The following is a 27,356-nucleotide window of genomic DNA, read 5'->3' on the forward strand; positions in this document are numbered from 1 at the left end:
CACCGGCAGCCCTGTGCTGCAGCAGACTGGACAAGGACAACACACATTGTGCGCAAATCTGCTTTTTGCAGAAGGGAGGGATTCTCTCACGGGAAGCCCCATTCAGTTAAAACCCACCAACGCCAATGGAGAAGTTTAGCCTGCATGGCCAGCAGCCAGGGGACCGACAGCCCCCGCAACCGAGTGCTGGAAGCCCTCAACCTTGCCACAACTTATGCCAGAAACAAGTCACTGCTCTGAAACCTGCCAAACCACCAACAGGCAGAAAACCTGCAGCGTTTGTCTCAACAGATTAGCCAGAGCATCTTCCCAGCCAGCAGCACATTACAAACACCTTTAGCTGTCACATCTCCTGGTCACAGCATCGGTCCCCGTGTCCTACCCACTGCCAGACTCCTCCATGCTGCAAACATGCTGCTGTGATATATATTTCTTTAATAAAGATTTAATAATCTCCTCAGTCCTGTCCACTTATTTGTGAAGGGAGGGAGAAAGGGAGAGAGGGAGGGAAGGAAAGAGGGGTTCTTGGCATCTTGGCGTTGGCCAAACAGGCAGCAGCACTAACGAAGCTGGTTTCCATCTCTCCTATCTAATCAGGGATGAATGCAGACTAGCTTTCCCCTTGCAGGAGCAGCGACTCTTCTCAGACACATCCCTGTATGAGCCTCATGCCTTGGAGGCCACAACACGTTCACCCTCACCCCTACAAAACCCGGAGCAGCCGGTTCAGCATTTAGACCCTTCATCTCGCCTCAATGTGATGCTCCAGCTTCCCACTGGTCACAGAAAGGCTTTTGCCAATGACTGCAGCCTGGCAGCGTGCAGTGTCCCTGGGAGAGGGCACCATGTCACAGGCCAGGAAAGCATTCCTTGCACACTGGTGCTGCTCAGGGGAAGGGCTGCATGCTTGCAAGAGCAGCTCTAAGCCTCCATGGCCATCTCCATTTTGGAGACCCTGCAGTGTACACAGAGGGCCAGACACACACCCACAGCTCTTCCTTTCCCAAACTGGAGGTGGATGGAGGAAACAAGCAGAGCCAATGCCCATCACCTCCATATCAGCATCTGGCCTCAGGGAAGCAGCAGCTCCCACCCAGCCTGGGTTTCCTTGGAGGCGAGCAGCAGCAATCACAGCTCCACTGTGCTTGTGTCCAAAGCAAAAACTACCTACTACTTCGTGCAGCTAGAAGTCTCCTGACCAGCCTTCACCCTCTCCAACACAAGTACCTGGTGACAAAGCAGTGTGGAGGCCAAATGGGGTTCAGAAACAGTCTTGGGACTGCTCTCACACATGGTTTGGTCTTTTTTTTGTACCTGGCAAACCCCCTCATACACCCAATTCACCTATTCTCAGGCTTAGCGGGTCTATAAAGACTCTGGTGGTTTTCCTGACAGACAGCTTAGTAAGGAGGCTTAGTCTAGCTTTATTTTTAACTCTCACCGTAGGTCACCCCAAGGGATCTCTGCTGGGTGCAGTGCGGGGTCTGTGGGCCACCAAGGAATCTGCTGCTCCAGAACGACACTGACATTTAAAATGCAAGTGGGCGACTTTCTACTGGCTTCACTTCTGCAATGCCCAAGCAGCTCCGCCTGCCGACCCACAGATCCCGCTGTGGCATTGTGGGGGAAGAAGTTAACAGGGCAAGTGCTCGCTGGCACTTAAATCTCCACTAAAGCCGAAGAGGAAGACGGCACAGAAAAAGCTGTCTTGCATGGCAACAGTAATATTTATTGCCTGCAAAAGCACAAAGGATTCAACATCAGAACAAGCCGCTGGGAGACAAGAAAAGGGTAACCTCGGAGGAAGGCATCCATGCCTCGAAATGGAAAACCACCGAGACAAAGAGCAGAGCCACCTTCTAGCCAGGGACATTCCCGTGAGAGCAGAGCAGTCTCCCCTGGGGACACCGAGGATGCTACGGCACAGGCCTCACCAGCCAGGCGGCGGAGGGGATTTTGTTAGCAACAGGAAGATCATCTTTGCAAGGTTCAAATACACAGGAATAAGGTCTCAAAGAGCACAAGCTGGATTGTGCTTCTTTATCTCCCCATAAACGTGTGGGGTTTTTAACCAAATGTCCGATTCCACTTTGGAAGGAAGTCAAAACACACCTGCATTTGGCAGGAAAAGACTGTTCCTACAGAAGGGCTGATAATCTAGACCCCAAAAAGCAAAACTAGCCTTTGCTGTCAGTTGCCACGACTGCCTGCATGTGCCCCCTCAGACCTTCCTTTGCCCAGCAGGCCACCGGTCTGTGCTGCTAAACATCTCCTTCCAGCACCGGCTTTGGGGAAGCAGACTCATTTCTCAGAGATTTCAACAAGTTCACCCCACTTTCTAAAACCAGTTTTCACCACGTGCTCCTTCAGGCGATGCAGGACTTCAGCCACGACCTCAGCAGAGGGAAGCCATCGGTGAGAGGACCAGAAGGAAAAGCACCAGGCTTTAAAATACTGCAGCAGGGGGAGATACCGAACACTACACTTCTCTTCCAGCGCTGCCATCTGGTTCTTCAGCACAGGATCTCTGCTGAGAACGGCATGACACAAGGACATTTGTTTTTCAAATGACTTTTCTAATCACCGTTTAGCAGGATACAAATATTTACAGTAAAGCAGAGAGAAGCAGGTTGCTACGCTTGAAAAGATTCCCAAGAAGAAAAGAGGTGATGTGAGGGAAATCCTCCTCTATCCAGCACGGAAGAAAAGAGTGCCAGCTCTGTCCTCAAAGTGGGTTCGGGTCAGCAAGCTGAGCGGAGCCTGAAGGAATGACGATGGATCCGTCTTCAGGCTCAATATTGCTTTTCCCTGTGCCAGCAGGATGGCTCATAAGCAACACAGAGAAGCCAGCCTTCCTAAACCCCCAGCACCTCCTGCAAGGCACAAATCCCCCCGCCACACCTCCCTGAGCAAAACCAGACTAGGCTAAAAACACACAGCTGCCAAAAAGAGCTTCTCTCCTAGACAGGACACACGAGCAGACGCTAGTAAGACAGTGAACCTCCATCAGGATGCCTGGGTTCAGCAGAGCCTGAAGACACTGGCAGAGGCAGGACTGTGCGCGGCGGCCCAGCTCCGAGCACAAAGAGGTCACTCCCATCTCCGAAGCACTAGCTTGTGTCACCACCGGCCCCTCTTGCCACTGATTAAGGGAAATGGAGTGGTCTTGTATGCTAACGCCACAAAGGACCAGCCCAGTGCTCGGCTTGGCTTACTGCTTTTATTTGTGCTCAAGACCTGCTCTGCCATAAACCCTTAATTCATTTTTATCAGGCTCTTCGATGGGGAGAGGAAAGAACAAACCCACAGCACCTGATTTCTCTGGGCTCACAGGTGGGTTTTAAATACATCCCACCATCTTTTTTAAGTGTTTCCTTCAATCATTTCCTTCCCAGCCCTCACTAAAAAGTTTCTGGCCCTTCTTGCCTTTAAACACCCTACCTCTGTCTTGGCCAACCGTATCCTGCTTTTAGCATCCCTGCTTTTAAAAGCAAAACTGATTATGGATCCTCTGTCTCTTTTTTAAAAGCTCACAGCTTTAAGGCAGGAATGAAGTCATTTACAAACCGTTCATCACTTCGATGGTCTCAGAGATGCTCTTCAACTGATGGCTTCCCATGAAAGGAAAGCTCCTCCTTGCAGGAGTCCCTGCACAGGACGGATTACACGAGTATTTCTCCTTGTTTGGTGACAACGGGAAGGTCTCCACCCCAGAAGGGGTTTTTTTGTTGTTGTTCTTAGAAATCCCAAGTCTAAGATTCCCCATTCAGTCCCTTCTGATGGAAGAGGAGAGTCATGGTCTCGAGTCAGTAACTCCTATCAAAGAGGAGTCAGCAGAGATGGAAAGAGCCGAGCTCCACCTCAAACTCTACCAGGCTGACATGGGGAGTTATTTTGGTAGCTAAAAACACAACTATTTTCGTAGGCAAAAGAACTATTTTTCTTAGGCAAAACAAAGCCAACAAGGAGGGAAGGGAAGGGTATTTTTAACCTTACTGGCTAAGTGGTGTTATCTTGCCTCACAGAAAAAGAAGAGTTTACAACAAGCACCAGCTTTGCATGGAAACAGCATCCCACCGTGCACAAGCCCTCTGCATGCAGGCTGCCTTCAGAAGCACGGGCAGCACCAGTTCACGGTCACGTGGCTTGGAGCCGGTCTGATCATCCGTCAGTATGCTGGTCACCAGTCCCCTGGCTTTACAGCTTCGGAAACCATGGTACAGGGGAGACAACGAGTCAGAGATCCAAATTCATCTGTGGAAAAGATCCCCAAATCCTCTCTGGATTTGATGAGGAAGAGCTACAGGCAAAAAGGTTGCCAAACTTGTTCACCAGCCTGCCCTGAACATCACAGCCCAGGCTCTAAATTAGAGGCCAGCAGACTCCACATCTGAAAGTCCCTGCTCTGTGATCCTGCCTACTACCAAAAACACATCAAAGCACACGGGGCACAGGATCACCCTGAAAAACACCCCACGGAGATGGTTACCCTGATGGAAAACACAAGGCAGGGCCCTGCACCTCTGCGTAGCCAGCACTGCTGGCCACCCCACTGGGAGATGGCACATGGTGATCGAGCCATGTGCCACTCAAGAGCAGGACATGTCACTGGATCAGCAAGGAGGCCAAGCTGGGCAACCCAAATCCCTGGCTGGAGAAGGAAGTCAGTGCAGGCTGCCCAGTCTGAAACCACAGGAGTTACTAGCGTCCCCTTTCCACCCCAACCACGCTGCCGACCCAGCCACCTCGTGCCTGCGAACCATAGCCTTTCGGTAGGTGACTCCTGACCTTAGGGTCAGGAATGCCAGACGTCACTTCTCTACAAGTCACCCCAAGGTTACACACGGTTTTGAACTGAACTCATCAACTCTATGCTAAAACCAGCCCTTCCTCCAGCAAAGCACAAGGCTGGAGAGACAGGCCTAGAGCTGAAAAGCAGGGCAGCCACAGCACCTTATTTGCATAATGAATATACATACACACAAGCCCCAGCTAAAGCAAGGCACACCAATAATCACCAGGCTTTCAGTTTCAGGCAGAAGGAGATAGTTGTGCATTAGTCTGCTCTTCACAAAACCATCCCCAGCATCCAGCATGGCTGCCCAGGCTCTGGATGCACAGGGAGGATACAGCTCTCACAGCACAGCTTTGCTCCAGGATCAGCTGTGTCACTGCTGTCCAATCCTACACAGGACACGAACTGAGTGCAAGGACTGCAATCAGCAGCCCAGCACGCTTATTAAACAACGGCAGATACCTGAGATGTAACGGTGTCTGGCTGAGGCGCAGCAGGGACGTGTTTTAGCTGGTCCCTGGCAGGAAGAGGAAGCAGTTCTGCTAACGCTCTGCTGCGAGGTTCAGGTTTCTGCCTTTCAGAAGAGCAGGAGGCTGGGCAAGAGGCAGGTCTTGGGTGGCTGCCCTCCACAGCACAGCAAACACAATAAAAATCCACAAGCTTTGGAAGAACAACCATGAGGAAGAGGAGGTTCCACTTTCCAGGTCTAGGTCCTCAGACCTGCTCCAAGTCTGGAGCAACCTAAGCATCTCTCCACCAAATCCAACCACGCAAGAGCCCAGGTGTTTCCCACCAGCAGATTATCCCCCACCACAGAAAGACTGTCACAGGTGAGGCCCAGACAAACCAATGCCAAGCTCCTATTAGCAATGTAGAAAAGCTGGCCTGGAGGTTAAACTGGTCCCAGCTCCACCGCAGCGCCACCGAGATGCAGACCCTGAATCGGTCCAGTTGACGGGAACCACTGCAAGACCCCCAGATGTTAATGAGGCTCACAGCTAAAATAATAAGACAACGAGTAACTGCTGAAACACAACTGTCATTTTTATGGCTCACTTGCTTATTTAGTTTACCACAAAAAGACAATATGTTGTTAAAAATCTTCTCTCCAGCAGTCAAGCCTCCCTTAAAAGAAAGCTTACTTGTTTGCCCAGCTCACTGTTCAGAAGGATGCTAACACCAAACTTGGCCAAGGCACGCAGGGAGACAACACTGTTTTCCTTTCCCCAGACTCCTCCTGCTTAAAACCCCCCAAAATGTGCCAGCTCTGCTCATGCCATCAGCTCGTACAACTGCTCACCCATCACCACCCCATATTCTCCTCCATATGCCAAATCAGAGGCAATTCTCCATCTCCACACCATGTTCCTATGCTGGTCCCGTACCGGGTCGTGTTAGAACACGTTCGAAGGATCCCACCATTGCAAACCATCCGGCTGTGCCCACCATGAAGCCCTTAAAATGCTCACATGGTTTTTGAGATTGACTTTCTGATCAAAGCTGCAGCCACACCAGCCCTTGCAAGCAAGGGGCTCCAAAACGCCGCTCAACCCTGGGTTTGGCAGGGGCACAGAGGATTGCACACACACCCTTGATGAGCACCCGAAGGGCTTCCCACCGCACATTTTTGGCACAGGACTGGCAGGCACCGTCTGCGGAAGTGCCGGGCCCCCAGCTGCCGAGCCTGGCCCACTGGCCAGCGGGGCCTGCTCTGGAGCAGCCAGAGTGGTTCAGACAAAAGAGACCGAACGCTGGGACTATTTCAAGGGCTTGCTATTTTTAAAAGCTGCTTTTCCTGTTTCCCTTCCTGACACTCGCGGGGACTTGCTGTCTGCCAGCAAGTTTGCACCAAAACAAGAAAAATTACCCTCCGAAACCCGACTTTGGAAGAAAGTTAAGCTAGGTTTAACCCCCCGCCCGTGCCGCCCTCCCGCATACACGCACATGGGGGGCCTGCTGCCCTGCTTGCTGCCCTGCCTGCTGCTGCCGCTTCCAAGGCTAGCGGGAACGGCTGCGCTCCCGGCACCACGTGACAGGCGGGATTAGCTTCCGAGGCACAGAGGAAACCTTTGACAAAGCCTGTCCCCATGCCACTGCTCGCAGGCCTCGAGCCAGTGGCTGCCAGCACCCAGGGAGCCCTGGAGAAAAACAAACCTCCACCATGGGTATCTGCAAAACACAAAATAATAAGGACAGGTTCACCTGGCTGGCAGGGAGCCAAGTGGATTGCTGCCTCTCTTGACCTCCTGGGGCTCTTGGAGCTATTTTAAAACTGATCCCCTGCTAAAAAGCCCCAGCCTTTGTGCAGAGGAGACGTCACACGTGAGAACAACTGTTTTTAATGAGCTGAATGAGCATTGGGTGTTATACAATCTCACTCCCCAGTGGAGACCTTGCAGACAATCTTCAGAAGACCTTGCAGGGGGGGAGGACAGGCAAATTCCCCGAGCAACAAAATCATAGCACCTAGTGCAGCTTTTCTCCATTTTAGTACCTCCTTTCGCTCTCCAAATCCTCCCCAGCCCCCTGTTACTGGCAACTGGTGGAGAGGAGGAAAGAAAAGCCCATGGTAGCCCCACTCTCAGTTATTTATGCAGCAGCTAGTGTTCATTTGTTCCCCTTCCCTTCTCTCCAGGGGCAGCTCCTCCTGCCATCGTGCTCCCACGAAACAGCCACATTAATGGTTGATGTGGCTTGCAGCTGGTGCCAGAGAGGGACAGGATCGGCCCCGACATGGATAAAGCCATGGTGCAGCAGTCTTGCCTTTCCTGCAGCCCTGCAACTTGTCAAAGAAAGCGCAGCCGGGAGCAGAGCCCAGAGCGCTGCAGAGCCACTGCCCGGATTTTGTGGTCGAGAGATTGTGTGAGATAAACGCGCAGCTTTCCTTTGTTTTGGGAGAAGAAGCGTAGTTTTAACAAGTTTTGCACAAGTTAGTAGAAGCAGCCATGGCTTTGTAGTAGAAAGCCACTTTAAAATGAGTGGCTTTTGTTTAGATGGTTAATTTAAGTTTCTCACTGCAACGAACACAGTGCCCTGCTCCAAAAAGGGTATCTCCAAAAAGGAAAATTCCCTGAAAACAGCCAGACAGAGCTCCTCCCCACAGCAAGAAGCCAAAACCAACTTGATATTTTTCAAGTGACACAGAACAGTGTCATTTTACTGTCCAAATTGAGGGAAGGCCAAAAAGTAAACAAGATTTCAGAGATGAAAGGATTTTAAGAGATACTATTAGTCTGACAGCAAGCTATTAAGGAATCACCTGGAAGGATCGCTTGCTTGGAAAACACAGGCTGCGCTGCTGTCAACCTAGCAGAAAACCGTACGCTGAACCTGCAAGAGGACTTGGTTTTTCTCTCCATCTCCAAACAGCATTTCCCTCTTAAGTGACATCTGGTGTTTGGGTAACATCCTAACCAGCTCATACTCCTGACAAAGTTGGGGTTTAGCCCCTTTTCCCTGTTACATGTGAGGAAACTGAGGCACAGGGTGATGTGAACACCATGCAACAGAGCCAGAGCAGCACCTAGCCCAGGACCATCTCCCATCACATCAGGACTCAATCTGCCACCAGTGGATCCCACCCCGCCAAAACCCCATACCTGTTGGAGCTACATCCTTCCCCTCTCTGTTTTCTTCACTTCTGCGTAGGCCCCTCCTGGGCCGGCTGCTCTGGGAACCACCTTCTGGTATCTAGCACGGTGCCAGACAGATTCTCCAACTTCAATGTTCGTTAGCCGCCCCTCACTACTTTCCAGAACTATAATTAGTTTTGCTAATATAAAAGGCAGAAGGGATTCAGCCAAGCTTCAGGAGAGATAACACAGGTCAGAAGAGAAACAAAGGTTAACATTAAGAACGGCTCTTGCACATTAGAAGTCTTTATTTAATTCCGTGTCTGTGGATCCAAAAATTAAAATCTGTGGATCCACAGACATAGAATTAAATCTCCCATACCCCCTTTTCTCCTCCTTATCAGGGAGGACATATTACCTCCTGCTTTTTGGGATGAAGGACGCAGGCAAAGAGGAGAAGCATCAAGGGCAGCAAAGCAATTTGGGGAACAGCCCATGCAGGGAACTGGCACCGCCATGTCCCCAGCCCTCACGGGGTTTCTGCACCCAGCAGCCCCTGCTCGTGCCCATCCCTCGCACACTCCTCCACGACCCCAAATGCTTTTCCACCCCTTCCCATGCAGCATTTACACCTCAAGCAATCCACACAGTCCCCTTGCCATCACCCCAGTGACACGCCCCTGCTCCCATTCGCATCCACTTGCCCATAATCGTAGCACAAACCTGCACAGCCTATTTCCAAATCACAGCACCCAACCCCTTGCCAGCACATGAGATTTCTCTCTCTGCCTCCTGATCTCCTAAGAATTTGCTTATCTAGCAAGCCTTTAGCGGCACAATTTGCAAACACCATCCCCACTGCATTTCCAGAGAGGCAGCCACTGTGCCAGGGACCCGAGCCCAGTACTGACCTGATGGGAAGGAGCTTCTGGATGGAGTGGAGAGGGAGGAAAAGAGAAAAAAAAAAAAGGGGGGGGGGGAGGGACAGAGAGTGGTCTCAGGTTTCACGTGTAGGAGAGGGGGAAAATGATAGAAAGGCAGGCTGGTTAAACAAGAACCAGCAACACGTCCTACTCCCAGCATGACATCATGAGGTCAGGGCTCAGCAGGGACGGCTGCAGTGGGAGGGGAGGTTCAGAGGGAAAAAAAGCGAGAAATAAATAAAATAACCCAGCACCAAACTCCTCTGACTCCCTGGCACTTCAGGAGGCTGGCTCTGGGTACGGTGGTGGTCTAATGGCAACCGCTGGTGGCTCTGCAGGCGGTGGCGATGCGAGCTGGAGGGGTCCCTCCCCACTGCCTTGTCCCCCAGCGCAGTGGCTGATGGCCGGAATGGCCCCCCCTTCCCCTGCCATCTGCCAGCGCCGGGATCCAGAAACTGTGCAGCTCGGCCTCCCCGCTGCTGCCATCCGCGCAGGCAAGGGCAGGGTGTGGGAGAGACGGAGGCTGCGAGAAGCAGCAGCGACTGCAGGGTGCCCGGGCTCTGCTGACATCAAATCGGGTTTCTCAGCCTCCCCAGCAGCGTTTGCATCCTCCCCTCCACTTGAAACCCAAAGCAAAATCCTCAATATTCCTGGAGAGGCTCTTCCCTGTCTCCAGGCATGTGTCCTGGCCCTTTCCAGGGAGCTCTGGGACAGAAGAGGGTCTTCATTTGCTGAAGCAGCAGCCTCTGCGGTCCCCTGAGCTTGGCCAGACTTGGATCTGCCACACAGGGGAAAAGGGAGCGAGAATCCCTGCACTTCACCATCCATAAGATCAGGGTACCCCAATGTCGGGCTTTGAAACGCATCAAGAACCACACAGGAGAGACGCTAGAGAGAGAAAATATCATCTGATGGGGGAGCACAGACCATGGGAAACCTCCAGCCCCTCTGAAGGATGGAGTAAGGCAAAAGGCTCGGGGTCTCTGGTTTTATGATTCTTCAAGATCTTGCACAGGGGGAAGGTCCAAATCAAACTCCAGAAGCATCCAGAGGCCCGAGCTGACTGGTCCCCACCTTCTTCACCTTAACGGGGCTGTTGAAACTTCAACAGCTCAGTTAGAAGCAAGCATCAAGGAGGAAAGCTCAAGAAAAAGCAAGGCAGCATCTGGGGAGTTTCATAAGCTGTCATCTCCATGCCAAATCCCCTGAGCTCCTCCTGCTCAGAGGGAAACACATACACAAGACCTGAGGTTCCCAGCTTTGGGAGCTCAGTTTCCCCTTCTCCAGCAGGGAAGCTGCTGCCTGCAGCCTGACACCCACTCAGACCCAAGGAGAAACCCTCTGACAGGTGCCAGGCTCAAAGCACGCAGGAAAAAAAGCACCTAAGGGAGGTCTAAAGACCAGTTGTCCCCAGTTTAGAAACCCAGGGCTCACTGAAGCCACCCAACAGTGCAAGGAGCAGAGCAGGAACAGGAATTCCAGGTCCATCCATATCAGTCCTTCCCTTCACCCTGCCCGTGGCATGGAGGCATCAGCAGATCCTGCCAGATTGTGGAGAGATGTGAGGCCCATTCCTTGCTCGGGAGCAAACCTCAGTCTCATTTCTCGCACAATCTGGGCTGCTCTCCTGCCCAGCGGGGCCTCCACCTGCCATGTCTAAATCTTTGTTCAGCTGTTTTACAGGGTTATTGCTAGCCAACAGTATTGTTTTCTCCCAAATGCCCAGCTCCACTTGATTTACCGAGAGTGCGGGGGAGAGACATTTGCTTTCCAAAAAACAGCTCGCATCTCCTGGTTCAGACCAAACAAGGAAAAGATCACCCCCAAAAGAAACATTTTTAGCACACACTCAGAAGGGGAAACGGTGCTGGAGGAGTGGCTGGCAGGGGCTTGAGCAATTAAGGCCTCAGCACAGCAAAGTGCAAAATGCTACTGGTACAAAATCCAGGCGCTCAGCACCTCTGGGAACAAAGTCTGCACCGAAAAACACCCTTGTACTCGGCGCGTGACGGTCACCCCCTCCCTGGGATTTCATTTCCCCCCCCCATGTTAAGCAGCAAATAACACTTGGCCATGTCAGGAGGGCAGGGTTTATCTGCTTTCAAGGCACATGCACCATGTGCTTCAAGCAACGGACATGCCCCTGGCAGGCACAGCCCCCACGCAGGCTTTGGGGTTGGACTGTTTTGGGACACCCAGAGCGGCTTTCGCAGCATCCCTGTGTGTTTCCAGCCACAAAGGCTGGACCTAAAAGCAGCTGTGGCTGCAGGATTTGAGGGAAAGAAAAGACAACGATGACATGATCCCAGCAGAGTTTGCTCCAGCACTTCAGGCTATTTTTTTTGTCATTTATTGAATGCAAACGTGCTTGCATACCCACAATAACAGCAAACGCTGCTGCCGAAACAGCTCCTGCAGACTATGATCCGATAACCTGTCCCACGATGACTGGTCTATACAGAGCAGCCCACGGCCATGCTTCCTGGCATGTCCCATCTCAAGGCCAAGGGGACAAAAGGGGTAGCGTGATTCAATCCGGATTTGATTTCAACTGATCCCAGCACGCCTGGATATGTATTCCCAGCAGCTGTTAACAAGGTGGGAAAGAATGGCCCAGCAGTACCGGCGTTGAGGGAAGAAGCCAGGCAGGTATTGCGGCCTCCAAACATGAGCATGGGCTCAGCTTGGACAGCCGATGCTCACAGCCAACATGCTGGCTATTCGCTTCCAATCCATTCTCTCCAACACCTCCAGCCACACAAATTCAGCTTCTGCTGGAATAAAGCACACCCTCACGCTGGGTCTGCTCTGAGATACTCTTCTCCTCACAGCCTGTTCCTCTGTTGTCACTGAGCTCTAAGCAGGGTACCTCTCCATGCTGCTCTGTTCCTCTCCGATCACACCCTTCTGAGGCCCAAGCTGTCCTGCTTAGATGGTTTCAGCAGGGTCCACTGCAGCAGGTCCCCTCTCTCCAGCCATGATCTTGGCCACTGAACCTGCGCTGCCGCAACAGCCAGTGGATAACTGGCATGCTCTTGGAGAGCGGTGTGGCCAGAAACCCAAACAGGTCTGGTTCATCCCACATCCAGAGGCTTTTGCAGCACAGCCCAGATAACACACAAGGAGAAGGTGGCACGATGGGATGCTAGGCAGCTCTTGCCAAGCCTAGCTATCAGCTCACTGACAGACAGGGAGAGAACGGTCCCTTTAAGGTGCTCCACGAGTTTAATTATTAATTTTTCCCAATGAAATATACTGCCTCTCGGGGAGGCATGCTGCCTTGCCCCAAGCAGAGCCTGTGCCCTGCTGCTGACATGCCTTGGAAAGGGCTCCGTCTGTCTGTCTGTCCTTCCGTCCTTCCTTCCCCCTTTCCTTTTTTCTTTGCTTCTAGCACATGAAAAGGCTCTCTGGGGGTACCAGGTAGAAAATAATACTCTGCCAGGGCGCTCGATGGGCCATTTGAAACCCTCAGCATTGTTTTCCCTGCTCCAGGCGGCAGCAGGGGATTAAAACTTCAGCCATTATGCGCATGTTTTGTGCTCCATTGTGCTCCGCTCAGCCGTCCCTCTGCATTAACATCTAAACAGGTCGCACGTCCAGCTCAGGGCCAGGTCTGGGCATCTCCCTGCTGGGTCTGGGCATCTCCCCGCCGCAGCAGCTTTGCCAGGGCCCGCTCTCCTTTCCTCCCTGTACGCCCAACCACCGGACCTTGCACAGGAGCCGAGCGAGCTGGATGTTTCCACACGTCAAGAAGGAGCTGAGGAGAAATGCAGGGCGCTGGCAGTGGTTTTCTGAAGGGCCACGGCAATCCCATTGCCTGCGGTTCTCCCGCATGGTGTGGCAAAGCTGTCTCCACCGGCCAGGAGTGCAGCAACAGTGGGATCCCTTCCTGAGGGGAACGGGCAGGCCCTTCTCATCCTTGCTCTGCAATAAGCACGTCCATGCTTATTACTGCAGCTCACTGCAGCAGCCATTCCCCTTTGCAGAAAAAAACCAAAACCAAGGACTGCAAATGCCTTGGCTGAACCGGCTGGCAAGCTGCGTGCCTGCACAAGCCAGCCAGCACTGTTTCAGTTCAGCTCAAGGAGGAGGAGCACCGCCTGAAAACCCCTTCCTGGCTCCATTTCCTACGGGAGAGCGAGCGGGCAGAGAGCTGATGACGACGCAAGGCCCAGCGTTTGCACGGGAGTTGCACCGAGTGGGTAAGCCGGTGTGGCAAAGCACTCCAGGCCCATCCGCCAGCACGGCAATGCAAACACGCCTCACTTGGACACCCCTGACCGTATCAACAAGGAGATTATCCCCCAACAGAACTAGCCGTGATGATGCAAACACCACGGCAAATCCCAGCCTCCAAACCTGGAGCTGAGGCCGTCCTTGTGCCCGGACCCAGCCCAGGCACACCTAGAGGTTTTGCTGGCAGAACTCGCTCGGCGTGGGGTAAAAACCGTGGGAGGGGGAGCACAGAGCAGGAAAATCCTACTCCAGACCAACAAACAAGGCCAGCAACTGCAAAAAAACATGGAGGTTTTTTGTGTTAGCATGACTTAATTCGGTCAGGCAGCATATATCTATTTCTATAAATAAATGATATAAGCTGTATCTATGCAAAAGGGCTCGCCAGCTACGAACAAGGCGCCTGTGTTCCCAGAGCATCCAGCGCGACCCAGCCCCGTCCTGCCAGGGAGGCTGAGGGACAAAGATCTGTGCCCAGCAGTGGTATTTTCCCCTTCTTTTTAAATGCTGCCTCCTATCTCATGCACCCAAATCGTCCCCACTTTAAAATTTAATAAGGAAGAAAATGTATTTTCTCCCCATCAAAAAACTTCCCCTCGCAGTATCCCCAGCTGCAGTGTGACCACTGATTTCAAGGAGGCTTGAAGTATGGAGGCTGAATTACTTGCTGGAAAATGGGTGTAGGTAGCTCTTGGGTTTAGTCCTGTACAGACATCCCCAGAAAAAAAAAAAATAAACCCCATGTAATTCTTTGCAGCACGCCAACCTTCCCAGACAAGGGAGCGGCATCCATCAGCCCGGGCTGCCCCATAGTTTCAAGCATCATCTCCAAACGCTCTGGGCAGAGGTTGGAGCTCCTCACCACCCCAGAGCTGAGCGAGACGGGCCCAGCTCACACACGGGGAAGGAAACAACCTTCTTGCTGCTTTCAGTCTGAAGACGCTGGTCACGAAGTTTGAACCCCTTTTTTTTTTTTTTAAATGATTTATGATTACTATAATTTAAAAATGTGCTCTTTTTGTTTTGCATGCTTGCTCTGTTCATCTAAGGTGGCTTCTTGGGGATCCCTCCCCGCTGTTCGGATCACACATGGCAAGAACAAAACCACCCCAGATCTCCCTCCAACGCATCGGGGGGGAAAGAAAAACAGGAGGGAATAACATTTATGGCAAAATAAAAAAAAAGGGCTGGTGTCAGACCCAGAACCTGCAGGTATCACCACTGAAACATCAGTTTTATCCTTCAATAGATTTTGCAACAAGCAACTGAGTCTTTAAAAGCAAAGGGCGAATCTAAAACCAGCTGCGAAGGGAGAGGGAGAGGAGACGGTCTCTCACCAATACGCAGCAAACACACAGATTCCCCCTGCCGGGATACAAATAGCTAGCTCATAGATTTCATTGAATTTAAGCAAAAAAGATGCTTCATCAGGGAACAGAGCAGGAAACTCAGTTCTTCCCAGTCTCCCCATCTCCACAATCAGGTGCAAATCCACGGAGAGGGGCCTGGTAGCCCTGTCCCGGTCCCAAGCTCCCATCCCGGCACAGAGCACAGCTGCCATGCAGAGACAACACATCCTGACTGGAGGCTGATTTGGGATTAAATTCCCATACGTTTAACAGAATTAAGTCTCTACCATCTGCTAACTTCTGGAGATATCAAAACAAACAAGGGGTGGACGAGATCCAAAAAATCCCGACAATTTGGCCGGCCTGAAAAATTAAGTTTTTAAACACTGGCAGGCGTTTTTGTAGCTATGATCAGCATAAAGCAGCCTCAATGTCAACGCAAGGAGGTTTTTGTTTTCAGATTTACCAGTATGACCAGGATCCACACTGGTGTACACAGACAAGAGCTTGGTAGTTCCGGGCAGACATTTCATGGAAGAATGACCAGGATCTCCCCAGGCATTCAGCCTAACGACGCTGCCCTCACGCACGATTGTCTCCATGTCGCGATGAGCAGTTACCTCCATCCTGGCAGGTTTCGTACTATTTCATCACACTCGGTTTTATGATGTAAAGTTTCTAAACTCAGCCAGGACACCCCATTTATTCTAGCGGTATAAATAGAAAATCTGCCACGTAGGATGCCAAAAGGAAGGGAACACAGAGTTCCCTTGCTCCTGTTGCATGCTACGACAGCCCCGCGCCATAACTGTGCTCACTTGCTATTAGTGCGTTATTATTTTTATAGTACCCAGATGTGTGCTTAGGTACTTGATGGAACAAATAAATTAAAGCCCTAGCAAATATCTTGCGGGGGGCAATCACACATTAGCAGGAGGAGGGATTAGACCCAGGAGAACCTAATTGGGGTGGAATAAACCCAGAAAATTAGAGACAAACGTGATTCTTGCAAGATAATGAGAGCTTCGGGTGCTGTTGGTACTCCTGGTCACCACAGGAGATCCTGAGCTACCTCCACACTGGCACCACCTATCCAACAACCCAATCCCTGCATTTCTGCACAGTCCCACTGGTTCAGAGTGGTCCCTAAGGGCAATCAGGGCCTCCTTGCACAGCCCAGGCTGCAGGATTAACACCAGGAGTAAAAGCACTGGCAGAGCTCGCCGATCCTCCTGTTGATCCTGACTAGGAAGACTCAGGGGAAGAAAGTCTTTGGGAAGCACCTCCGCCAGTCCTCCCGCTTCTGCTAATGCCAGCAAGGGCCACATGTGGGGTGACGCACTTTTTTTCCGCCTCAGACACACTAAAAATACATCCTTTAAGGCAGCTTTTCCACAAACAAGGCTCAATTCCTAATGCACTGCTTAAAACCTAAGCATGGAGGCTATCGAACTTCCCTCGCTCACCTTCTAGGGGAAGTGTCTTTGAATTAAACTAATTGTGGGAAGATAATCACAGCCCCCAAGGGCTGCCCATTACACGCAGACCCAGCAGCGAGGAATTAAGGGACTTTACAGGGGCTGAGACTGAGAAACAGGAGGAGAGAGAAAAGAAACCAGGTTTGAAAGAAAACAACACATTCTTGCTACCAACCTACTCTCCCTCTCACAAACAAAAACCCCAGAGGCTCTTAAGGAAGTGGCCAAGACCCACAAGAAATAGCCCCACTGAAACGCTTGACTTCCCTACAGAAGGTCCACTCCCTGCCCCTTGGCCTCCTCCTCCACCCCAGGACTTCAGAAAACACCCCTGGCCCAGGGCCACCTCACTGCCCGAAGTCCCAAATCAGGTTAGCATCCCCCAAACCTCATTGGCCACCTCAAGAAGTGACAGCAAGAACCTGCTGTTAGTCTTCGCTATTCCCAGTTTCTTCCCTGCAGGAAGTCAGGCTGGACCTGGACCCCAATTCAGGATGGTACCCACCTCTCTGCAAGCCTTCTCCTGCATCTGGAACCACACCGGGCCCTTCTAGAAAGCTTCCCGATTCCTCCCAACCATCCCCAAGGACGCAGACAGCTGTTACAGGACCCCAAAACGGTCAGACTGCGTTACCAAGGCTGCAACAGGATCCTCTCCACACGTCCCGTATTCTCTTCCCCCACCAAAACCGGTGTAATAGCAAGATTCCCTCCTCCCAAAACCCTAAACCATTTGGCAGCCGCAGCACTGTTCTTCCCAGGAGATTGGGGTGTGATAAGAGACCCACACGCCCCATTCTCAAACACCATCCTCAGGACAATGGTACCTAGAGAAACCAGAGAAGATCTAGACAGCCCAAAGCCTGACCAACTCCTTATTCACACGGCCACTCCTCAAAAACTGGAGAAACAAGAAAATCCCCCCAGGAACTGGGGCCCCAAAAGAAGACACCACCTTTTTTGCAAGAGATGTTACAGCTGAAGAATTGGGGGGACCCCTGCCAGCCCCTCTCTGAGCTCTGTGCTGGAGGGGGAAGGCTGCCCCCCTCTCCTCAGCACCCCCCAGGTCAGGGAGGAGGAAGGAGCTCAGTCGCAGGAGCTCTGGAAAGGAATTACAACAGTCCCAAACACCAGAGCTGGAGAGAGGGAGCTGGGACTAGCCCTCCCAGGAGCTGTGGGGGCATATGAACAGCCACCCCCCCCAAAGCCCCCGCTGCGGCAAAGGAACTATGGGAGGTCTCATCTTGCCCCTAACTACAGGGAAGCATGACTGGAGCATGACCAGAGTCCCCCCCTATTCCCAGTGATGTCAGGGAGAAGAGAAGCCCAGGTCTCCTCAAGAGATGCAGGCGGGCATTATCAGCCTCTCCACTGCTGGGGAGGGAGGGGAACATGACCTGGCTCCACCCCCCCACCCCCCCCCCAAAAAAAAACAACCCACTCAGGCCCGGGGGAAGGGATGCGCTCAGCCCTCCCAGCAGACGCAGGGGAACACAACCGTTCCCCCACCCCAAATTCCCAAAAGGAATGACTGTAACTCTCCCCCAGTTGCAGAGGGAGATAGGACAGAATGACCGTTAAGCTACCACCCCCCACCCACAGATCTCACGGGGACGGTGGGGATAAGCGGTACCTCCCCCCCAGAGCCCGGCAGGAGAGAGGGTGACCGTCACCCCCACCCCGAACCCCGCAGGGTAAGGGGATGACCGTGACCCCACCCCAAGGCTCGAACGGGAGGGGCCGGCCGTTACCGCCGCCCCACATCCCGACCGGGGACGGGGGGGACGGCTCCTACTCTCCCCCGTCCCGAAGGGGGAGAGGGGCAGGACCGGCACCTCCCCCCGGGTCTCATGGCCCCCTCCAGGCCCGGGCCCCCCCTCCAGGCCCCGGGTCCCCCGAGCCCCCCATACCCGCCCCAGCACCCCCCTGGGCCGTGTGAGGCCCAGGGGTCCCGCGGCGGTGGTACCTGCTGCTGCGGGCGGGGGGCGGCCGGCTCCCGCCCAGGCCCCTCCGCGGCGTCCGCTTCTCCTCAGCCACTTCCTGCTTGGCTCGCGCCCCCCGCCCTCCGCCGCCGGCCGCTCGCGCGCAGCGCTCCCGCCCCCCCACCCCTCCCCGCGCCGCGCTATTGGCGGTGCTGCCCGCCACTCGCCACCGTGCGCATTCCGATTGGCCAGCGCCGCTGTCGCTCTCGGGCCGTCGGGGCTGTTCTCACTCGCCGTTGGTGAAGGGGACGATACGCCGAGGCTGGAGCCCGCCTCCCGTGGGGTGTGCTCATTGGGGGGCGGGAGTGCCATTCAAAGCATGGCCCCCGCCCACCCGGATACCCCTCTTCCTATTGGTGGTTGGCTCTTGGCACGCCCACAGGGCAGCCCCGCTGCTTATTGGCTGGAAGCTTTGTTCATCAAGCCAGCCCGCCTCCTCCCTCTTTCCATTGGTCAAACGAGGCTGTCCTTCAAGCACGGGTTCTCGCAGCTATTGGCCACAGGGAATGTCCATCAGCGCCTCTCCCAGCTGTTGTTTTCCTATTGAGCGAGAGGCCTGTCGCTCAAGGCGAAGGCCCGCCCCCCCACCAGTCCCATTGATCGGAAGCTCTCACAGGTGGTTCAATCATCTTCTCCCATTTGCTGGCAACGCTGTCACTCAGGGAGGGGGCTGCGTGCCTGCCCCGCACACCTCCGTCTGGCACGTGATGCACAACGCTCAGCCCCGTTGGTGAAGAGCCCTGTCACTCAGGCACGCCCCTACCGCTTTGCTCCCCCCCGGCTAGCCCGCCCACCAGTCCGCCATGACAAAGCCACGCCACCCATTGAGCCGCCTGGCCGCCACTCAACACGAAATCCCGCCCTCACCAGCTCGCCTTCCTACCCCATTGGCCACCTCCCCGGCCCCCATGAACTGACAACATCCATGCAGGACCCCCCCTTGCTGACTGGCTGACTCCAATGCCCATCAACCACCAAGGCCCACCCCCTCCGGCCTCACTGTAAATATCCGGCGGGCAGCAGCAGGGTACGCTGGGAGGTGGTGCAGGGGGCGGGGCTTGGGCTCTCTGGCCCCGCCCCAGACACGTGTGCAGGGGGAGCAGAAGGGAGACACCGGCGGGCCAGTTCCCCCAGTGCAGGGGAGTGGGGCCCAGTCCCCCCCCAGTATTGGGGACTGCCAGGGCCTTGGGTCTGCCCCCCCCCCCGCCAAGTATAGGAGAGCGCCAGGGCCCAATTCCCCCAGTACACAGGAGTCCCGGTACCCAGTCCCTCCCACCCACTGCAGGAGACTCCCAGGGCCGGGCCCAGTTCCCCCAGTACAGGGGAAAGCGGGGGCCCAGCTGCTCCCCCCAAGGGCTCACCCCCACGGAGGCGCCAGGACGGAGACACCCGTGGAAAGCCTTTATTGCCCCGTTCCAGCTGAACCCACCCGCCCCCTGCCCCACTGGGCACTGCTCTGAACCGGCACCAGCCCCGGCCCTGCGGGCAGGCGGCCAACTCACCCCCAGGGCCAGTGACAGCGAACCCCGGCCTGGCGCCCCTCATTTCTTCTCCTCCTCCTTTTTGTCCTTGCTCTCCTTGGAGGCCTGCGAGGCCAGGGAGCCCATGGCATTGCGGATGGCCTCATTGTTGGGGTCCACGCCTGGCAGGTTCTCCAACACGCTCTGCAAAAACTCAGGGTCCTGCATGACATCGTAATCGTCTTCCTCCTGCGGGAAGAGGGAGAAGAGTTGGGGACAGGCTGGGTCCCTGTCTTCCTCCCAGAGGGAGAGGGAACAGGGATGGGACAGGATCCCCTCCCAGAAGGCCAAAACCTCACCTTAGCAGGTTCGGAGGTATCCATGGCTGTGCTGCTGTCCACTTCTGCTGCCTCTGCCTGGGCAAACTCTGTCGGAAGAGAGGGACGGCTGAGGACAGAGGATTTACGCACCCTCAGCCTCCCCACGGCTTATGGGAGCGACCCACGCACCCACCCCACAAGTGGGGTCCCTGCCCAGGTGACAAAGCCCCACTTTGGGGCACATAGGTGCTGGCAGTTCCAGTTTCAGAGGCAAAGGGGCTGCCTCCTTGGCTTTCCCTTTGGGAACGGGCCGAGAGCCGGCACCAGGCACTCACCCGCTCCCTGCAGTGACATCTGCATGGCGTAGGCGATCTGCTCCTCCTCTGTCATGCTGCTGAGGTCAGGCAGCCCAGCCCGGCCAAACTCCTGCTGAGTTATCGTCATCTTCAGCAGAGCATCATCTGAATCTGCGCCGACAAAAGCCAGGCTCAGAAACCAGCAAGGGTGCCACACATGATCCCCGGCTCCTCTTGCACACATCGCCTCGCTGGGGAAGGGGACCAGGGCAGAGCCACTCCCCATGGCGTTCAGGACAGAAGCTGGTCCACCTCCGTTTGGGAGGTTCGGCGGAAGCAAAGGTAGCCCCCCCAGCACACTGCAGTTAAACTGCCTCCCTCCAACATTCCGGGGAAGAAACCACCTCTCGCCTTGCACCCCAGTGGCTCTGGGAACTGCCATGCTGCACAGAAGGGCCCAGCCATGAACAGAGACGCTTCCTGCGGCATCGGGCAGCCTCGCAGCAATGAACACTGCCATGGGAGCCCGCGTGCTGGCTGGACACCCTCCCTAGGGAACATCCTGCCTGTCCCTGCCTGCTTTATTCCCTGCCCAGCTCCTTACCATCCCCGCCAGTGGCCGCAATCCCAGCCTCGGCCGCAGAGGCAGCCGCAGCCCTCCTGGCCTCTTCCTCTTGCCGCTGCCTCTGCTCCTCCATGGAGACACGCAGAGCCTGCGGACATGGGGACAGACAGGGAGCTGAGTGGGGCACAGCTCAGACGGACCAAGCTCGGCGCGCACAGCCGCCCTCCACCTCCCCATCGCTCACCAGAGCCAGCTCCGGGTCCGCGCTGGGGTCCACACCAAACTCAAAGTCGCTGGCGCCGAGGCCCAGCATGGCACCTCCCTCCCCAGCCAGGATGGGGGAGCTGATGAGGGCATCGGCCAGGCTCGGCCCCGGCGGCACTGTCACCAGGTGGGAGCCGGTGCCATCCTTGCCGTTTAAGGTGTTAATGAAGGCAGTCAGCTTGTCCGTGTTGGCTTCCTAGGGCCAAAGAGAAAGGCTGGGACTAGAGCTTCGCCTGGCTCCCTCCTCGGCTCTGCTAGAGGGATGGCTGGCTGCTCCGCACACCCCACATCTCTCCGCACTATGAGGGAGCCAAGAGCTCCGCTATCTCCATCAGGATGGAAAGCGTTTAACGATGCCTGCAGTGAAATGGGAGAGGTGTCTTCCCAGAGGGAAACGTTACTCTCCACATTAGCATTTTTACTGGGGCAGCTGCTGAAGAGACCAAGGGTCAGGGAACTGTTTCTATCTTCACATGCCTGAGTAAGGGCTCCAGGCTGGAAAGGATACAAAATCCTGGCTTGGATCTTATGCCAGAAACATGGCAGAAGTCTCACCTCTTCTCCAAAATTGATGATATCAACGTTGACTTTCTCCTTCTTAAGGCGCTTTGCCAGTTTCACCAGCTGCAAGGAGGAGACACAGCAGCATTAGCTTGGATTTCAGCTCTTACCCACACTCAGCTTATGAGAGACCAGACAACAGCACTAGGATTCGATCCTGGAGGCACAAAGCCCAAAATCAGCTTCCCAGTTTCAAGCCCTCCCAGCAGGAAACCGTTTGAGGTATTTCACCTCCCTAGACAGGACAGGAGCTACCGCACGGTGCCCGAGGTGCTGCAAGATGGCACAAGCAAGGGGGCTGCTCCTGCCAAAGCAAGTAACCGTCCCCATCGATGGGGACGGCAAGACCCTGGGACAGGCAGCATCTCCTCACGTTTCTGACCTGTTCTTTCAAAGAGACCCAGAACATCTGGATTAACTTCATTTGCGTTATTTTAAGTGCCAACAGAACAGAATCTTCCGAAGGCTGAGAGCATTGTTTCTGCTCAGGGACACAGGTTTCCTCCCACAGCTCCTCAGACAAAAAGCCCAAAGTGGTCCAGGTGACAGCCACAAGCCAGGAAGTGCAGGACATGGCACAAGCTCCCTCTCTCTGCCCTTGGCTCAGGCCTGGCTGTGCCCAGGAATCCAGCCTTCCCTCTCCCTCCCTCTCCTCCCAGCTGAGAACCGCCCTGCTCAAGAGACTCTGTAAAGCAGCCTCCTCGCAGGGGTGTAAAGCCTTACTTTCAGTACAGGGCAGGGAACACACAATAAACCCAATATATGGTTCAAGGTAGAGCACGGAGCTGACCCAATGTATTTTCCTCTGACTGGCCATTACTCACATCTTTCTCGTTATCTTCTACAGGGCTCCCAACGAAGGCAATGATTCGCATCTTGTGGTTCTTGCCTTGGCGATGTTTTAAGGCCAGCTGCAAGACAGAAGTCATATTGTACTTGAGGAGCAATTCTCAGGAAAAAGGGGTGGCCAGCAGTCACCCCTGATACTTTTCCTGTTATGCAGGAACATTTAGGCTAAATGCCAGGAGGGATTTTTCAGTAGCAAGTTTCACCAAACTGCCTACAAGCAGGCATGTGTCAAGGGCCTCCCCTTCGCTGGCAGTTGACTCAGCTGGGAGCAGTTTGTTGGCAAAGAGACAGTGTGGGACAGAGCAAGAAAACAGGACAAAAGGTGGCCATATCCTGGGGGACACTCTTCAGCTGGGGGCTGCTCTTCTCAGGGTGGGAAGGGGTGTGCAGCTTAGTTGGACTCCCGCAAAGCAGCTGCCAGGTTCCTCTGAAGCAAACCAGGATCAGACTATTAAACTTCTGAACTTTTATATTGGGTTTTATAAAGGAGGTTTCAGCTGCATTTTGCAGACAGGGAGACCAAGGCAAGACTGAAGTTATTTGCTCAGCACTGCTCAGCTGTAGAGGCAGGGAGAGAACAAGATTTCCTGTAACCGAGCCATCAACAGGACACGTAATTAAAGAGACACGCTAAGGCAAAAGAAATTACAGAGAATGGCGCAGACTTGCTCGTGAGGAACCAACAAGGCCACTTACATGAGCAACTCTGATCCCTGTGCAAAAGGTAATTTTCCCTTTGGGTTGCACCGTGTGCAGCTTTGAAAGGATCCGGCCCGTGTCTGGAGTGAGCGTGGTCAACACTTCACAGTTACTGCAACACAAATACACTTATGTTAGCAACCTCTTCTTTGAGAATTTCTTTGCGAAACCATTTATTTGCTACAGGGGTAAGAAAAGCCCTCCCCGCACTAAGCCTGCAGCTGGTGTCTGCTCCAAGAGTCTGCCAGCACTGGGCTCTAGTGGGTCAGTGCACACAGGGAGCAAGACTTTTAGCCTGGTTTCCTAAAAAAAAAAAAATAAACACCAAAGTAATGTGTCTGCGTAAAGGTGTGTGCGTGTGTCTGTCCCCTGCCCCAGCAACCTTGAGCCCACTAGCCAATTTTAATCGACTCTGCCTCTCACAGAGGCACTGAAATCCTGCAGACTTCAGGAAAATGGATGAATTACTCTGATAAGCTGCATGACAGCTCAGCCCTTACTTGCCACCCTTTCAGACACAAGGCCACAAAAGGATTGACCTAGCAGAGAGCTCCTGAAAGAGAAAAGCCTCCATAACATATCCTGGCGTTGCAGGAGTGAGCCCAACAAGCTAGAGGCCAGCAAGGAACCAGGTTTTCTCGTATCAGTCCTCCCAGAAGAACTGGCTTGGTTTTAGACTGTGCTATTGCTGCCCCATTTTGCAACACTCCCCCTGTCCCTCGCCCCCACACTCTCTCATAGGTCTCCCCAGCTGCTCCTCAGCATCACCCTGAGGCCAGTTCTCCCTCGGGGCATACTTGGCTAAGGTGATGAGGCCCACGTTGTTCTCGGGGTTACTGCGGGTTTTCGAGTGGCACACAATGTTGACAGCATCTTGTTGGGCTTGCAGGCGAGTGGGTAAGAAGTCTCCATTCCTCATGTACTCGCTGTTGTCGACGCTGGAACAGAGAGGAGGATGTCAGCTTGTGAAAGTTGAAGTTTATCCCCAAAACGTACTTTTCAGGACAGCACACCTAAGGTCACACAGCTGGGGACATGCAGCAGGACATAGATGTTTCCCAGGGCAGAGAGACAAGTCATCTCTGTGTTCCCCTGAGTTTTCAGAGCAGATCTGACCTTTGGGTCACAGGACAAATGCTGGCCCAGAGCTGGAAGCTCCCACTCCTCGCTGAAGAGTGTGAGAAGTGACCGTGGCCAGACACAACCTCAGACTCACATCTTCTCAATGCCTTCTTCTTCCTCCGCAACAAAAAAAAGTCAAGAGACACCACTCCATGGTAAAGTACAAAGCTCTGTGCTCACTGCCACCATGGGGTTTTCATCAGGACACAAAGCAGCTCTCCCATGGCAGGGACACCAGGCGCTTTCCAATTACGGCTCTGCTCCACCAGCGCGGTGCCCTCCTCAAAGTGACACAGTGATGAGCCAAGCCCCTGAGCCCCACAGCCCAGCTTCAACTTTCCACACCTACAGTGGATGTCAGGGCTTCCACAAACCACATGGGCAACAGTGCCTCGCAGTGTCTAATGGCAGCAGCCACATCACAACATCACTGTAATCAAATCTCTACCCTCCACCCCGTCAGCTATTAAATATAGCACAGAGCAGGCAGAAAAACACCTTCTCTTCCACCAGCCTTCAGGAAACTGACCCCAGGAAGGAGGACTAGTTAAATAAGAACTTGAGAGTTTATTTTGGCCCCAAATTAAGACCTCTCTGAGAAGTACTCCCAGAATGTCTTAGTTTTAACACCAGGGGAAAGGTTTCTTCTGAAAAAAACCCACCTATGACCATTTCCCTGACAGCGCTCGGGCTCATGCTCGGCCACCTCTCCTCTGGCCCACACCAAATACCCGGTCACAAGCTGGGGAGCGAGGAGGCAGCAGTGGCTGAACCAAACCTCAGGCACAAAGACACAAAGCAACCTGGCCGAGGCCATCTGAACTGCAGCTTACTATTCACAGAGTAACAGTGAATTCCTTCTGCTCTCCAGGGCAACACAAGGAACAGTGACGTGTTTTAATACCCTTAAACATGAGTAAGCAAAGAGCTACCCAGAGAAAACATCAAGGACTTCGATATACAGTCAGCGAGTCAAGCTACGGTAATATCTTTATCCAAACAGCTGCGGGACCACATAGAGAGTCAAGGAAACAACAGAACCAAGACAAATTTCACTGGTTTTCTCTATCATGGCCTTCTTAAACACCAAAACCAAAAAACAACAGGACCGTAGCTGCTGCGATAACAAAGACACAACAAAGTTCACATCTACTTTCAGCCCCGGCTGCGTTCAGCACCCAGGGACAAAACCCTCTTACCTCAACGCCGATGCTGAGCAACAATAACAGAGAGGATGGCTGCTTCACATAGGGCTGCCCGAGCACTGACCCACCACACCCCAACCCCAGAGGTGCCAGATAAGACCCCGAGCCCAAGCAGCCGACCCTCCTCGGGCCACAGGTACGCCCACCCGGTGCCCCAGCAAGACTAGGGCTACACAGTTCGGGTCTGTGCCCTGGCTCTCCTCCGCTGGGAGGGGACCCAAGTTTGTCTTCATAGCATCACCTGGCACCGCATCACACCAGAGCCCCGTCGCAGCTCTTTACCTCATCCCCTTTGTCAGCCTCCCCCTGCCCGTTAGCACCTACAAGAGCCCCTTCACCCTACTCTTGCCTCTTGACCCCCATGCCTCCACTCAGCCAGCTTTTCCCACCAACAGACCCCTCCTCACCCCAGCCTGTCCCATTTACCCCCCCACACTTTCCCTGACAGCCCCCAGCCTCACCCAGCTCCTCGCTTCACCCAACCTCTCCCTCCAGCATCCAAAACCTTCACCACCACCTCGACCCCACCCCAACTTAAACCCATCCTCCCCCCCTCCACCCCGTGCCCTGTCCTCCCCCTCAAATGCCTCCCCGTACCCCAATTCTCTCCCCAGCCCCCCCCCCACCTTTGCCTCTCCACAGAGCTCCTCCTCCTCCACCAAACCTCCCCCTGCCCCACAACCACCCCCAGCCCCCTCAGGCCCTGCCTCCCCCCCGCCCCGGCCCAGGCCGGGCCTGGCCCTGCCGCCGCCGCCCGGGATGACGCAGGGAAACCCGCGGCGGCGCCGGGGGCTCGGGGCGGGCTCCAGCGCGGGGGGAGAGGGGCGCGAAGGGAGAGGAGCCCCCGCTGCGGCCCAGCCCCGGCCCCTGCCCGCTCACCACACCATAGTGCTCTCCAGAACCATCTTGCCTCCTTCCCTCAAGACCGAGCCGGATCCGACCAAACAAGCAGCCCGCCGATTGGCTCCAGTTACCGGCCAATCGCCGCTTCCCGTCTTGCGAAGTGAGTGGCGGCGGGCGCGGAGCACGCCGGGAACTGTAGTCCGGGGATGGCCGTAAGGCCCCCACCCCCCCCGCGGCCACTAAACAGAGCCCACCCCCCACCCCCACCCCAGGACCGTCCCTTCCCTCCACCACCCCAATGACGGGGCAGCAACAAGAAGTTTCCCCTTGGCCCCCGACCCCCACACCCACCCCACCCCCTCCCGAGGGTCCCGTGTCGTCCCCCATCCCCGTTTCTCCCCCCACCCCGGACAGAGGAGGCAGGCAGGCAGTGGGTTCAGCAGCACACCGTGTATTGCGCGTCCAAGAGACAGCAGCGTGGTTCCAACAGCGGACGAGGCCACAAGCGTTACACAGCCAAAAGGACAAGGTGGGGGGGTCACGCACAGCACAAGCTGTTCCCCAGGAACGGGGACAGGTCTGTCCCTCCCAGGTGACACTCCCAGAGGGGGGGGCCCGGCGGCGACGGTGACGCCGAGCAGGACAGGAGGGGTCCGTCCACCCGTGCTCCATCCCATCGCCCAATGTCAAGCCGGAGGTCACGGCGGCGTCGGCTGCTCCCCAATCCCTCCCCGATGCGGCCAGAGAAGTGAAGTCCCCTCCCCACGCTGGAGACACCCCGCTCGGGTGTTTAAAAAACGACATGAAAACCCATCGCCCGTCACTTTGAAACACGCA

At 54.6% G+C, this 27,356-nt stretch overlaps 2 protein-coding genes across 2 annotated transcripts in view; both read right to left on the reverse strand.

The window, feature by feature from the left end:
- Window positions 1–18,441, reverse strand: part of ZNF687 (zinc finger protein 687) — a 30,764-nt gene extending 12,323 nt beyond the window's left edge. The window contains exon 1 of the mRNA XM_075040704.1: window positions 18,320–18,441. The gene's annotated coding sequence lies outside the window, so the exon portion shown is untranslated. The remainder of the gene's footprint in view (window positions 1–18,319) is intronic.
- Window positions 18,442–19,719: 1,278 nt separating this feature from the next.
- LOC142036206 (putative PIP5K1A and PSMD4-like protein) overlaps window positions 19,720–27,356 on the reverse strand; it is a 34,938-nt gene continuing 27,301 nt past the window's right edge. The window contains exons 18-27 of the mRNA XM_075039328.1: window positions 26,556–26,758; window positions 24,147–24,287; window positions 23,347–23,461; window positions 22,626–22,712; window positions 21,796–21,864; window positions 21,221–21,436; window positions 21,016–21,124; window positions 20,451–20,582; window positions 20,155–20,222; window positions 19,720–20,044 (exon numbers count right to left, since the gene is read on the reverse strand). Of these exons, the coding sequence (XP_074895429.1) occupies window positions 19,877–20,044; window positions 20,155–20,222; window positions 20,451–20,582; window positions 21,016–21,124; window positions 21,221–21,436; window positions 21,796–21,864; window positions 22,626–22,712; window positions 23,347–23,461; window positions 24,147–24,287; window positions 26,556–26,758 (1,308 nt within the window). The 3' untranslated portion in view covers window positions 19,720–19,876. The remainder of the gene's footprint in view (window positions 20,045–20,154; window positions 20,223–20,450; window positions 20,583–21,015; window positions 21,125–21,220; window positions 21,437–21,795; window positions 21,865–22,625; window positions 22,713–23,346; window positions 23,462–24,146; window positions 24,288–26,555; window positions 26,759–27,356) is intronic.

The sequence above is a fragment of the Buteo buteo genome, chromosome 11 (genome assembly GCF_964188355.1).
Source record: "Buteo buteo chromosome 11, bButBut1.hap1.1, whole genome shotgun sequence".
NCBI classification, from domain to species: domain Eukaryota; kingdom Metazoa; phylum Chordata; class Aves; order Accipitriformes; family Accipitridae; genus Buteo; species Buteo buteo.